The 14,958-nt window shown below is 36.2% G+C and overlaps 1 protein-coding gene across 4 annotated transcripts in view; it reads right to left on the bottom strand.

Moving 5' to 3' along the window:
• Positions 1–2,246: 2,246 nt before the first annotated feature.
• KCNH7 (potassium voltage-gated channel subfamily H member 7) overlaps positions 2,247–14,958 on the bottom strand; it is a 462,003-nt gene continuing 449,291 nt past the window's right edge. For all 4 annotated transcript variants that reach the window (XM_032286560.1, XM_032286559.1, XM_032286561.1 and 1 more), the window contains 3 exons: positions 13,628–13,796; positions 6,515–6,707; positions 2,247–5,159 (listed from right to left, as the gene is read on the bottom strand). In XM_032286560.1, the coding sequence (XP_032142451.1) occupies positions 4,893–5,159; positions 6,515–6,707; positions 13,628–13,796 (629 nt within the window). In that variant the 3' untranslated portion in view covers positions 2,247–4,892. The remainder of the gene's footprint in view (positions 5,160–6,514; positions 6,708–13,627; positions 13,797–14,958) is intronic.

Below are 14,958 nucleotides of genomic sequence, written 5' to 3' on the forward strand. Positions count from 1 at the left end.
TTAGAAGACCTTAAATAGTGCTACTGCACTATCACCATATTCCGCTATCTTTGTGATGATGCACAAGTCACACAATGATCTTATAGATTTACTATAAGAAGAAATAACGTGCTTTATGGTTTACAAAGCGTTTCTACTTATATATTTCAGAGGATCCTCAACATACCCCTTCAAGATATGTTAGATGCTACCTCCATTTTTATAATTTTGGATACTGGAGCTTGCTTTGGATTTGTCCCAAGAATAAATGGAGAAGGTAGAATCTGAATTCAGGTTTACCACATTGAGTACCCTGCCATTTCCACCATTCCACACAAGAGCTTAGCCAGTTTAAGACTGCATAACATATCTGTGCAATGGAAGAGTGACCTAGGAGTCTGAAAAGAACCATTGCAACTGTAAAATTCTATTTTCTGTAAAAATAGATAATATATTTACTTTCAAAATTGTATTTTGTAAATGTATATTCAGATATCCATCTAAGGACTAAATCATAGATCTAAAGAGGGACTTCCACAGTGAGCCAGCCTTTATAGAATACATTCTAGTAGTACTGATCGACAGATTACTTTTACATACTTGGCATGTAACATCGATTCAGAGTAGATATGTTTATAATAAGGAGATTGATACTCTCACTATTATTATAAATAGTATTTCTTTAAAGCTATAAACCTAATAGTGCAAAATACAATTAAGAGAGAGAAAACAATAGCTATATGTAGGTTTTTCTGCATCAAAAACTTATCTTGGTAACAGCTATTTTCTTTGAGATACTGCATATTGTGCAAAATCTAAATCTTGGGAAATTATTCTCCTGATTGTTTTTAATGCCATGTTTCTGGATGAGAAACAAGGAACCCAGCATTTTTTTTTAGCACCTAGTATGTGCCAGGCACTTTACTATATTTTATCTCATTTCTTCCTCAAGCTTCTGTGAGACAGGTGCCATTATCTTATTTTTGAAGAGTCGAGAAAAAGACTTGGGGAGGTGAATTAACTTGCTCAAAGTCACACAGCTATTGATAAAGAACTGGTATTGGAACCCAAGTTGGTCTGACTGCAGAATCTATGCTTGCTCTTCTATATTGATAATTCTCAAATTTTTAGTGTGTGTAAGGATCACGTCAGAGAGGGCTTGTTAAAAGATAATTGCTGGGTCCCACCCCTAAAGTTTCTGATTTAGTAGATCTGGGGTGAGGCCAAGACTATGTATTTCTGTCAAGTCCCCAGGTGATGCTAGTACTGTTGGTTGGTGGACCACACTTTGATGACCATTGTCCTATATCATCCTATCGTTTAGCTCCTCTTCAAACTCACGTGATAGAGACATGCTTGTTTTACTGTAAAAATATAACTAGACTTTTTGATAATTTATAAAAACTTTGATTTTTATAAATAAGTAATTTACTTACATATATTTATTTATTTTTGGTTTTAGCCGTAGGTAAGAACTTTAAAGACTCTACAATATTAAGTTATGAGTTAATGTTGCAGAATTTTTTTAAATCGTGAAAGTAGTTTAGAGGAAAGATACTGTTGTTATTTAATGATAATTATTTTAGATATGCCAATAAGGTGATACATTTTATCATTAGATAATATATGATGGGATTTTAAAATGACATTTGCATAAGAACGTTTGTTTTCTAGTGATTTTGGAAGCATTTGCTAAAGTTCAACCTGCAAAAGGACCTTGTAAGCAACTCTTACACAACATATTAAACCTGACCCCAAATGCGCTGACCTACTTTCCATACTTCCTGACTAGAAGAGTAAGATAGTTCCGCTGTGATGACCAGTACAGTATAATGGACTTAAGAAACTATTCTGTCCCAAATCTGCCCCCTGCCTTCATATGTTTGTTGAATGAGTTATTATTAATTAAAAAACCCCATGAGAACATTGCTTCATCATTTATTATTCCTGGTTTTCTCAACTAATTAAAGAATGTGACTCCTTTATCGGGGAGAATGATAAGTCTAAGTTTCAGCTCTTTACCCAGCAATTAATAACTGCAGGAGAGCATCTGATTCAAACAAACTTTAGATTTTAAATGACATTTTATTTAGGCCAGGAGACTAGGTAACATCAGTTTTAGGAGGAAAGCAAAAGGTGTTATGTTGGTGCTTCTAATTACCTAGGAAAGCATTTGCTACACTGCAATTATGATTGGCTGCAGCAGTTCGACCTGGCCCTCAGCATGATCCCTAGATGGAGAGGTCAGACTGTTTTTGCACCAGCCAACGAAGGGTGGGAGATGATGGTACATTTAGACATTAGGTCTTTGGCTGGGGAAGGGTATGAATTTTGTACATCAAGATAATTGCTTTGGTCATCTATAAGTCACTAGCCATTGAGTCTTCTGACATTAATGCCCACTAATCCCATCTCTATCTTGCTCAGGCTCTTTTTAAGCTAATGTCCTGTAGGAAGAGACCATCCTAATCCTGTCCAATTCTCTGAGGGTTAAGATTTTAATATAAGCAATTATGTGAAGGGATGAAGAAAAAGGTTTGTGTTGTGCTAGAATTTAAACAAACTGGGTGCTTGCACACTATTCCCCATCTTCCTATTTCTTCACGCTTAGTTTTCGTAAATATAAACAGAAGTTTTATGTGGAAGGCTGGATTTTATTCATGTCATACCAAATGTTGCAGCTGAGGCATTCATTAATCAATCAGATTTCAATACCTCACCTGCCAAATCCTCTCTCCCTGTAAATGAACATTGTCTGGTGAATTCATTCTGAATGTTCCTGGAACTTAGGCCAGCAATCCTTATGAAATTTGCTGCAGCTGCAAAAATGTGTCCTAGTATGGAAACAAAATCCCAAAATAGTCCTCTAAATCAGAGTTAGCCATTTATGGGACTTTCTCTTCCCTGCTAGATACCTACTGAATGTTTGTTGAATGAGGAAGTGAAAGCATCAGTTAGCCCCTAAGTTTGTATCTGCGTAACACCAAATAATTTGGGAAACTGGTTATAATTATTACACTTTTGTATAATAGTGTAATATATGTTTGAATTGACTGGTCATTTGGCATAATGCACTTGGACATTTACGTTTTGGTTTTTCAAAAATTAAGCAGGAGTAAGAACAAGTTTATGCTTACAGATTGCCTTTCACATGGATTACCAATATATGTGACCATTTAAAAATATACGGGGAGCAGTCTAAGGTCACCTTAATCACACTTTAAACAGTACAATAGTTTTTGTAAATTTAAATAAATAGCTTGCATTTGAAGCTGATTAACAGATCAGTGTCAAAGTTTGAATATCCTGAATGGATAGAAATTAACCCATTTAAATGTGCACAGATAAAATGTTCTTAATGGACTAAGAAACTTTCAATAAATTTAAATATTTTTGTTCTGAAAGAAAAGATATAATGGATCAGAGTTCATAATTTTTAACTTGTACTTGAATTGAAAAATAAGATTTCTTAACTAGAACTTGACTGATCAGAATCTTAAATTGTAACATTTTCTTCACCCCAATTTTATGAGAGACATATGCTCCCCACAAAAAAACTAGCAGTTGAAGATATTTTAATTGAAAGATATATTTCATTGTATGATCTGATATTCTGAGGTCAATATATATTCATTCCAATCCACGCATAATATATTTTTGTTTAATTTTCAATTGGCAAAAGTGTTTGAATAAACAAAACTGAAATTTTACTGATGGTATGTGCATTTTCTTTCTAGGCACACTTTTTCCATAGCTGGAAGTACACATCAAATAACATATTTAATGGAAGCTAGTTTTGCCATGCAAATCCACTGAAATCGTACATTCTTTGAAAACTATGTATGTCCACGATTTTTTGTTAGACGGGGTCTCACTTTATTGTCCAGGCTGGAGTGCAGTGGTGTGATCAAGGCCTCCTGCACTCTTGACCTCCTAGGCTCAACCCATCCTCCCACCTAAGTCTCTCGAGTAGGTGGGATTACAGGTGTGAATTACCACACCCAGCTAATTTTTAAAAATTTTTTGTAAAGATGGGTTTTTGCCATGTTGCCCAGGCTGTATGCCCATTATTTTGATCAAATTCAGGATTTCTTTAAAATAGGAATCACAAGAAAGCTGTGGATTTCAGTTTGTGTTGGTCAGTTTAGCAGTTCTTAAGGAGACCACCCCTTCACCCCCATAAAAAAAGCAAAATGAGAAATGTGTTTTTAAGCCTTCTAGGAAATGTGCCAGTGGAAAATACTTCTTTAGATGGTTTGTGAATGCAATTAGTGACATAATTTTAAGTAGAAAGGACTTTGTTCTCATTAATGTTGGCCTATGTTTAGTATTTGGAGATGGCTTCCTATACTGTCAGAGGTTTATAACTCAAACTTTGTATTTTTTCTTCCAGTGTGGAGGAATGAATGTAATTTTACACATCTTGATACAGAATGACCTGAATCTGTTTGCAAAAGTGACTAAGTTCCTTTTATCCCCCTGGAATTCCCATGAGTTGAGGATCGTCTGAATCTGAGTTGCATCCATGAACAGTTTTATCCCTTAGTTTCTTATTTGCGTGGAAGGCATTTTCATATCAAAGTACTGGTTTAGTAAAAGCAATAAATAGGAGTCTCCATGCAAGAGAAATTGGAGTTTCCTAACATGCATGTGATTTAAAAAATAAAAATAAAAAATAAGGTGCCATGAGATGCTGGCAGTTTTAACATTTGGAACCAAAAGTTCTTATGTATATTTACATCTTAACTGCTCAATTTTACCTTACAAGCTTCAATTTAGGAAAATATACAGTACTTTTGCATATAGTGGTACCTTGTGAGCCCCTGAGTCAAGTAGAGAGGATTTAAATAGAAAAAGGAAAACAGCCATTAAAAGCACTTACATTGTATGTGGAGTAAATAGTACAAAATGAATTATTTCCCTGGAAGACCAGGATCAGAAACATGCCTATGAAGACCCAAGATTCCTACAGTGCTTAGGGATGATTCTGGCAAAGAAGGATGCCTAATTGGATGAAGGTACGTTTTTCTTTGCCGCAGATGAAGCTCTAAAGAGCGATCACTGTCTTGTTTTAAAAGTGAAGTCAAGTTGTCTTCTGAAGCTGTATTCAGATGCACCCCACTTGAAAGGGATTCTTTGGATTTAAGTTTAGATTTTTCAAGGTCTAGAAATTCAGGACACTGATGGAAAGAAAACAAAACATGTTTTTACAATTGACATTAATAGTCATTGAAAATTATGCTAATAAAAACTTAAGCGTTTTCTTTCCTCATGAATCTATATTTGATTAGTGATATTAGCCAACATTTCCCTCCTAAAATGAGTCAAGACATCGGAGATTGGTTATCAGTATAGATAATCCTAAACAACCATTCCAATAACTTTTATTTAACCTTGGAGCCAGATTTTTAAAATCAGATTTAAAAAGTATTATTTTACATTGAGTTTTCCAGATGAGGTAACGTCAAAATTTAAGACAAAATTGGGATGAGGAATAGGATCATTTGATGTGTAAGAGGGTATCAGGAGGAAAGAAAAGATGGGAAGTAAAATCAGTCATCTCTAGTGAGGTAATATTACCTAAAATCACTGAAAACAAAGAACAAAATAGATGGTTTTACATATTTTCCAGTCATTCAAAACTAGTTAAATTAATTTCTACTTTCAGATTTTAGAAATAATGCATTATTTTTCTTTCTGGCACATTACCTTCTGTTATTAGTGTAGTTTCATTTTCCAGGACAACTTAAATTCCCAAACATCTAAAAAAATTTTGCAAGGTTGTTCTATAAATCCTTATTTAAATCATTGTTCTTAGTTCCAATTTCACTATAATGTTTAATTGAGACAAATTCCCAAAATAGAATTAAAAGGGAACTAGACTACTCATATTGACATAATTCAAAAGGATCCTCTTTGAGGACTTCAGAAGCAGGAGAAAGGACTTTTCAAATTGCTTCTCTTACCATGGTTATCATCCAAGAGAAAAAAATTTAGAGATCTCTGGCGATGGGTGGGGTACAGAGAAGATTACTAGTCTGATGGCGTTTGAACCTCAGGTCTAATCTGGCCAGCATGCTATTTCTCCTCCCCTTCCTTCCTGAGACCTCACCCAGCCTTTCTTTGGCACTGCAGCAAATTACAGATTTTTCTTTGAAGCTCTTTTTGGTCCCAGATTTTTCTCTAAAGCCCTTTTTGGAGCATCGAAGACTATTCCTTAGATTTCAAAGCTCTACTGCATGAAAATTTAAGCAGGTTGATTCTGGAAAAAAAAAAAAGGTTTTCCTTAAAAAAATGCTAATGTTTAAAATCATTCTAGCTTCATTGTTCTCAAACTTTAAATGAATGTAAAAATCAGCGTGGGCTTGTTTAAAATGCAGATTACAGGGCCCATTTCCAGAAATTCTAATTGAGTAGAAACAGAGATACGGACAGAAATCTGTTTTCCACAGCACCCCAAGTGATTCTGATTTAGGTGACTCATGGAAACATACACTTTGAAAGACACTCTTGATTGGATGGTATCCACACTTACTTGTGAGGATGGGCTGAAACTTCGGTCAGTTTTGATGGATGCTAACGGTTGACTGGTTCTCATCAGCCGGATGATGGGTCTCTGATATTCTGCTCCTGCTGTAACCATACTGTAGGCTGGGGGGACCACAGTGGTTTGTTTCTGCAGTAACTGTAAGATGGTCTGGATGTCAGTGGTCATTTGGGATTCAAGCCTGCAGAACAGATAGAAGTAGGAAAAGACAGTCCTAAAATAGTCCAAGATTTCAAGAGTATTTTAAAAAAAATTCAGCACTATCAACAAACAGAATTATGGCCTTGCTTTAAACAAGAAGGACAGGAGAGGGAGCACAGAGATTCTTTCCTGACAGATACTTACTGTGTATGTCTCACTAATGATTCTGATAAAGACTATTGCTTTCCTGCTCATATTAACAGTTAACAGAAAATCAGATGAACAAAATAGACTACATGTTTACTAACCTTCACTGATTTCAAAATGTGAAACACACTGAGAATTTGTTTTTAATCAGTAATTGTCTTTGCTTTTTCATTAGGTTTTACTTAGTTTCTTGTGAACATTTTATTGGCTCTTAAAAAATAGATTGGTAGCACATTTGTTTCATAACTGTAGCACCCAAGATAATTTCTTATGTATTTTTACATTTATATTACCTTTTTTTTAGCCTTACCTCTTTCCTATTCATATTAAGTATTGTATATTATTCATTGTATTCTTTCTTTAACGTTTAATGCTATTAAATGCTAAGTTCTTTTTCCCTCTAAATATGTCATGGCCTTTGGTTTGTAAGAAGTATACCAAATTTGACTTCACTTGCTTCTAATGACCCATCTGGCCTGCAAAATACCAGTCTATTTTTTCCCCTAAAGCTCACAAGTAGCCAACTGGCCTGTTAATTTTATTCTCATTTTAAATTAAAATTTAAGGGAAAATAGCAAAATATAATTGGTCAGATTTCCTTCTTTTGCATGTGTTAACAGCATTAAAAGCAGAGGAAATTTTGTGGACATAAGAACAGAAAATTTGGACCATATGCCTCTTTAGAAAATTCTTCTAACTCTTCACTTATTTGTGCCATTTTGCCTCTGAATAAAAAATGGAAAGAAAAGAAAAAAAATGTAAAATCATAGGATTAATTTTGCCCACGTAAAGTCATGCTTATTTGTAGAATTCAAAGTAGAAATTAGTGTTTAATTTGATAGACAACATAATAAACCTGGAAAACATGAGAAAATACCTTTTTTTTAGTTTTTGATATTTTGATATTAACACTCCAAATCTTCCTTCTAAGAATCACAATAAGACATTATTCTTACAGTTTTTCTATAGTTGGTAAATATAGCCATACAGCTTTGTGTCTTCTAAACCAATAGCTATGAATTATACATGACTTTGCAAATGTCATTTTTGCAAATGTCAAAACCACACACTGAAAAGGGAAAAATTGAGTTATCAACTGGTTTATTTATCTACTTTTGTAACCTAAAGGTCTGATCTAATTTTTATGCTTCCAACTAAACTGAGCAGACCCATTAGTTTACTGTGATGTGTTATACATATCTTTCTTTCATTTTACTCTTCAAGTCCAAGCTTATATATTATCTGTACTCAAAAATCTTTCCTTATTTACCTCATCAAGAATTACTTTCTCCTCTGAGCCTCCAAAGAAAATTCTACATTCATATGTCATCATAAACATTTCTGTACAAATGTATTCCATCACTAACAGCATTCAGTTGTGAGTGGCTTACACAATGTCTATTAGAATTGAATGTAAAAGGATTTTAGGGGAAAGACTGGAAGAAGAATTGCATGAACAAGGGAGATTCAAAACCTAAAAATGAATCAAAAATTATGGTGACGCTTTTGTCATACAAATCCTTTGCCAAACAGCAGCTGTCCCTGAGAAATAAAATCTCTTTATCATGGATTCTACCTATTTGAATAGTGTCTATGAGGAACAAATCTATTGGAAGGTGAGGCTTCAGCATCCACACGTCCAGTAATTGCAGCCCACTGCCATGAATGGGACTCAGGCACATGACAGCTCATGTGCAGGCAAAGTGGCTGGTGCAGGGTGAGGACAGAGACTGTGTCAGTATGAATTAGATAACAGCATAGCCCACCTCTGTCAACTTGACATTGTTGTTTGTTCCAGGAAATCTTTGAGAAAACTCTACACCAATAAATAACTTTGCTACTTCAGGAAATGTCTATAAATCTCCTTATTAGAGACAGTAGGCTGTTCATCTCAACAAATAATTTTTTAATCAAACTTTATTTATTAAGACTCGATTCAAGTTCCTCAACTTACTGTGTCCATTAGTCCTAAAGTATATCATAAACTTTGCCCAATTCCAATGAGCTCCCCAGACTTTGAAAGGCCCAGACTCCAGTCCTATAAATATTCTACTTCTCATTTCCCTTCTGAGACATCACTGAGACTCTGTCCAGATGGCAGAATCCCTTTCTGCAGTAATTTTGAATACTTAATTTTGTTTTATTAACTAGTTGTTAGATATAGTCCAACAAAAGGGAGAAGTTTACTAATAAGTTTTTTCTTTTTCTTTTTTTTTTTTTTTTTTTAGAGACGGAGTTTCGCTCTTGTTACCCAGGCTGGAGTGCAATGGCGCGATCTCAGCTCACCGCAACCTCCGCCTCCCGGTTTCAGGCAATTCTCCTTCCTCAGCCTCCTGAGTAGCTGGGATTACAGGTACGTGCCACCATGCCCAGCTAATTTTTTGTAGTTTTAGTAGAGACGGGGTTTCACCGTGTTGACCAAGATGGTCTCGATCTCTTGACCTCGTGATCCACCTGCCTCGGCCTCCCAAAGTGCTGGGATTACAGGCTTGAGCCACCGCACCCGGCCCTAATAAGTTTTTTCTATGCATAGGGTTGTATTTCTGTGTTTATTAAGCTAAGACAAGGATCTGTTGGCTTAATAAGAATGGACTCTTGGGCCAGACACAGTGGCTCATGCTTGTAATCCCAGCACTTTGAGACGCCAGGGTAGGTGGATCACTCATCCTCAGGAGTTTGAGACCAGCTTGGGCAACATGGCAAAACCCAATCTCTACAAAAAGTACAAAAACTAGCAAAGTGCGGTGGTGTGCACTGTGGTCTCAGCTACTCGGGAAACTGAGATGGGAGGATGGCTTGAACCTGGGAGATCACAACACTGCAATTTTGTCTGGGTGACAGACTACAGAGACAGATCCTATCGAAAAAAAAAAGAAAAATAAAAGAGAACCCTTCTATTGAGACTAAATAGCCTGCTTTAGAATTACAGAGAATTTAAAATAAATTCAGATTGGCAGTTAAAACAGAAAATAACATAGTTTTAGAACTTTTTTCTTCTGTCAGCATCGTTATAAAGCTGTGTAAAGTGAATAATTTCATTTCATTCACTCATTCAGAGACCCACAATGTAGCAGGCACAATGTTAGGTAGAAAGGTGAGGGAAGAACATGATAGTGAATAAATATGAAATCTGATTTCACATTGCTAACAGGAACTAACCACTTAGGAAAGACAAATGAAGGGAACGCATAAATAACCACAACATTAGGCAAAGCAAGTGCTCAATGTCATACGAGAGGCATGCAGATAAACTGCTCTGTGTGTAATTGAAGGAGTCATTACTAACAGTTTTTACATTTTCTAGGGCTTCCCTACTCAAAACTTGTGTGTTTTTGTATGTGTGTGTGTGTGAAGGAGTCTCACCCTGTCACCCAGGCTGGATTGCAGTGGTGCAATCTTGACTCACTGCAACTTCCACCTCCTGGGTTCAAGCAATTCTCTGCCTCAGCCTCCGGAGTAGTTTACAAGCACCCACCACCACATCTGACTAATTTTTGTATTTTTAGTAGAGATAGGGTTCTACCATCTTGGTGAGGCTGATCTTGAACTCTTGACCTTGTGATCCACCTCCCTCAGCCTCCCAAAGTCCTGGGATTACAGGCGTGAGCCACCGCATGCACCAAAGTGTGCTTTTTAGATCAACAACACTGGACATTGCTGGGGGCTTGTTAGAATGTGGAATCTCTTCCAACTAGAGCTTTTAACTTGGAATCTGCTTTTTAATAAGATCTCCAAATGATTCAAATACACATTGAAATTTGAGACGCACTGCTCTAGGATCAAGTCTTAAAGATTTACCTAAATGGGTATATCTGCAGGCATAATATATAAATATAGAAGAACATTTCTTATGTAAACCTTTAACCATATCTATAGGTTGATCAGTCATTGAAACAGAAAAGAAGTGGTAGCAAGGACCATTCAAGATAGACCATTTTATTTGTTTTTATTGTATTTTGTACTTAATATATGTATTTGAATGCAGCAAATGGTGTAGGAATTCACAGTTCTACATTTAAACAAATGCCAAAGCTAAACATGGTAGACTCAATTCTAGAAAACTCTTTACTTTCTGTAAAGTAGAAGTCTGAGTTAAGCTGCTCCCTTCAAACTTTTTTGTACACATTTAGCTTGTAGAATCAAATGGAGGTGAAAGTTTGTTAGAAATGGCGGCAGGGTAAAAATGTAATATTTTGGATTTTTAAAATCCAAAACAAGCAAAAAAAAAAAAGTCTGTGAAAATATTGAGATAATTGGAAACAAATGTCAAAGGAGATGTAGCATTGGTGGTAGTGTCAACCTAAATAATGAACAGAGGCACTCTGAAAGGAAAAGACGTTTATATGGGAATATGCAATGCAGTAGGAATATTCATGTCATAGTAAACTATGCACTCATTCTGTGAGGTAAAAACAGACATTTTTTAAAGAAAAAATGAGGAAGACTGCATGATTGTTTTGAAGTGATTATCCTTGGCTACAAAGGTCAATAACAAGGGTGACACCAGGCCGAGACTGGACAGGCAGTTGCTGGTCAGATGTCCTTGCAGAAGTACTTTTTGTGTAAGGTTGCAGTGGCTTCTGTGCAAGGTTCTGGTTTTTTATAGAGTCTTTGTGATAGCTTTTGTTATCAGGCACACAACCCTCTCTTCCTGGCCTTCCCCAGCTCTCTTGGTCAGGGTTTTTCTAACATTAATGACTCTGTTTTGATTTTGACAACTTTCACAGCACCAATTCAAAACATCCTCAGGAAACACATACTGATGTTGGGAACATGTCAAAAAGAGATTTAATTGCACTTTGTGGAAAAGTTTTATATAGTAATAACTTATTAATGTAATAAAATAGCAATAACAATTTTTATTACTATTGGGTGATTGCACACCAAATGGATCATAGATAAATGTGCCCTTAAAAGCTTATATTTTCAGACCCAGGACATATTGAAAACAAATGTCTTAAAGCAATCATTGACTTATCCTAGCAGCAGTGATTGGCACCCATGACAGAGCAACCAGGTGATGCTAAAAATCTCAATTTTAGTTCTGGTGAAAGGTCCAAGCCAGAAACTATATGTAGAGTAGGAGAATACACTCAGATGAACAGCAGTAATAGAAGTGAAGTTCCTTGTTAATCAAATTTTACGTAGCTGCAGGTACAATATCTTCCATTTTTTATAGCATAGGTAGTTCCCATTTATATTATTTTAGTCCTTACAGTAGCATTGTAAGTAGGTGTGAATCAAAGTAGGCAATGGGGGAAAATTTAAATGATTTGAACCTGTCATCCTGTAAGTCATTAAGTAGCAGACTTAAGACCTTCTGCTATGCTCACCAATTGCAAGTATAGTGACAGCATTGTGCTACATAAATCACTGCTGCCTTTGTCATTCATTCATTCACTTGTGTGTTCAATGACAATAAACAACATGGACAAAATGCACAATTTTAAGCATAGATAGTGAATAAATCAGTAGTTTATGTGATCTAGGCAAAACTCATAGATGTGTTAAGTACAGATGAGTAAGCAAGCAGCTTATTAAATATGGCAGAATTCATAAGATATATTAAATACAGACAGCATGCTAGTAACCTGCCAGGCATATCAAAGATAGAAATATGTAACAAACAAGAGTGTTGCTTATACATAGAGATGGAAAAAGCAAATTATTCTCATGTCACCTCTAGGCAAACAACTGTCATCCCAAAACGTGGTCACCCATTGATGATACATACCAGTATCATCGCATTCTGGCTCCATGTGTGCTGTACCTGTGAAAGGCTAATGAAACACATGGCTGTTGAGCTGGCTAGCTGGAAAGCCACAGCTGAGGTCAGGTATACTATAGCTTGTATCCTTGTTATGGAGCAAGTGTGTGCCACTGGCACAGGATATTTTTGTCTGAAGGCCTACAAACCTCAACTCTGGTCTTGGTAACTTCATTACGCTATGGCAAATGCATGAACATTGTGTAAGTCCGAATTTTGGTAGTGCAGTCCTTTTACCATGCTTGTGCATATTTGAAATGTGTTAATTGCCCCATATGGTTTCCCTCTTCTCTCATTTGTGTTTTAAATTGATTTAATAAATCTTGTGATTACAGCATTTTAATTTAGTCAGTGCTGTTTTTTGTCTGGGACTGCTGGAATATCTTGCCTGGTGGTGAACTAAAAGAAACCACCCAGACTTAGGGGAAGGGATTACCTCCTCCCTAAACTAAAATTTATTCCTCATGTTAAGTGGTTTAGACCAAAGGTGAAGGAAACAAGAAACTCTGTGGGATTTTCAATTCAATTACAGTTTTTGACAAGCTGACTGAATAATTGAAAGTTTAAATCGCTTTGTCAGTATTTTTTAAATGCCCTAACACATAACCAAGCTCCCAGGAACATACAAAAAAAGTGTAAAAGGAGGATTAAAAGAGGAAGGGTGTTAGGTAATGAATTCATTAGGAATTATCTTGAGAGGGGAGGAGGGGGCTTTCTAAGGCAGCCAGTGCTGGTAAAATACTAATTGGATGACAAATAAAGAAAAAAATAGGATTTATGCTGCCACAAGTATCAAGTGTTCTAAATAAATGCTCCTTTCAACACAAATTGTTAATTCTGTCAACTTCTAGTCTTATTTTAAAGAAGTAAATGTATAAGGAAATTATGGGATTATGGCAAGAAGAATCTTCCATTTGTAAGGAGTAAAACTGTACCCATGTAAAAGCTTGGGTTATGCTCTCCTTTTGCCCTGTCACTGCTTATACCTGTTAAGTTGTTCCTGAAGCAGATCTAATCTTTGTTCCACTTCCCCATAGGTGAGGTCACTTTCTGTTTCAGAGATACCCCAGGCAGCTCGCTGAAGTGCGGATGGACTGGAGTCTTCAGGCTGGGGATGTGCATTTTCTCGTTCCCAGCTTCTCATGTCAGTGATGTCTGTGGAAAATAGCAAGATGGATGTCAAGCCTCTTAGGTGCCCTTTTGTGTCAATAACACATAGATATCCACAAGACAAGCTGGAAAGGATTGGCGTATAACCTGAGAGACAGAGAACAAAAGTGTTCAGTGAAGTGTCCAGGGGCCACGACCAATTGGTAGCAGAGTCCCACGCTCACTCTGCCGGCCCTACCTCCCATATCAATTTCCATGTGAACAAAAACATTTAGCAGGTCCTGAGTGTTGATTAGGATTTTGTTTTCTTTCTGTTTGTGCTAGGAAAAGAGAAGAACAGCCAAACCAAAACTAATTAGAGAGCAATGATTCTGTGCTTTCATAGTTGGAAAGCAGCAGCATAATTTGTTTGCACTGTATTACCTAGGGTTTAAGATTTTTAGGGCTCTTTTCCACAGGATAAGTTGCATAGTTATGACTTAGAGTTGGCCCAAGAAAAGAGCCTTAGAGGAGTGCTGATCTTCAGGGGGATTCCCTTCAGCCAACCCAACTCAAATACAGCCAAGGGCCCTAAGCCATGAAAAATGGGAAGAGCCTAAAAAGTCCCTGGGTCCCCAGCTACTGTTTCATGTTTTTATGCTTTCTTGTAGCCCTTCTGTGCTGCCCTTTACTATAATTGCATTGTTTTCTAGTATATTTTTCTTGTGGTTCTTTTATTTTAAATATTGCTATGTTACTCTACTTTAAAATAAACTATTTGTTCAGGTCTACTATTAAAATGTTCTAAGTGTCTATTGTGGGCCAGACACTTGATAAATACAGAGGAATTAAAGATGAAAGAGACCATAGACCCTGAACTTGAAGAATTCAGCCTAACAGGGTTGTGATCACTTTCACATAGATATTCATTGTCTAAACATTTTTAAATTTCCTATTTCTCCTACAATCTCTATTTTTAAGCTGTCAATGTTTGGGAGCAAATATGTCCTTCCCCCCTCATTTTTGTCATATATTTTGGATGCTTTTGCTGATCCCTTAACCTCTAAGAATGAATAACAGGTTGGAAAGTAAAACTTATGAAAAATACTACTGGAGCTGAGAGTTGACTTTGGAGATGAAGGAGAAACATTTTCCTTCACTGGGAGGGCTAGTAGGAAGGAAAGACTATCTAAAGCTGGTCTTCATTTTCACATGGAAAGAGATTTGA

This window comes from Sapajus apella, unplaced genomic scaffold (genome assembly GCF_009761245.1).
Source record: "Sapajus apella isolate SASKATOON/1434 unplaced genomic scaffold, GSC_monkey_1.0 scaffold18, whole genome shotgun sequence".
Lineage (NCBI taxonomy): Eukaryota > Metazoa > Chordata > Mammalia > Primates > Cebidae > Sapajus > Sapajus apella.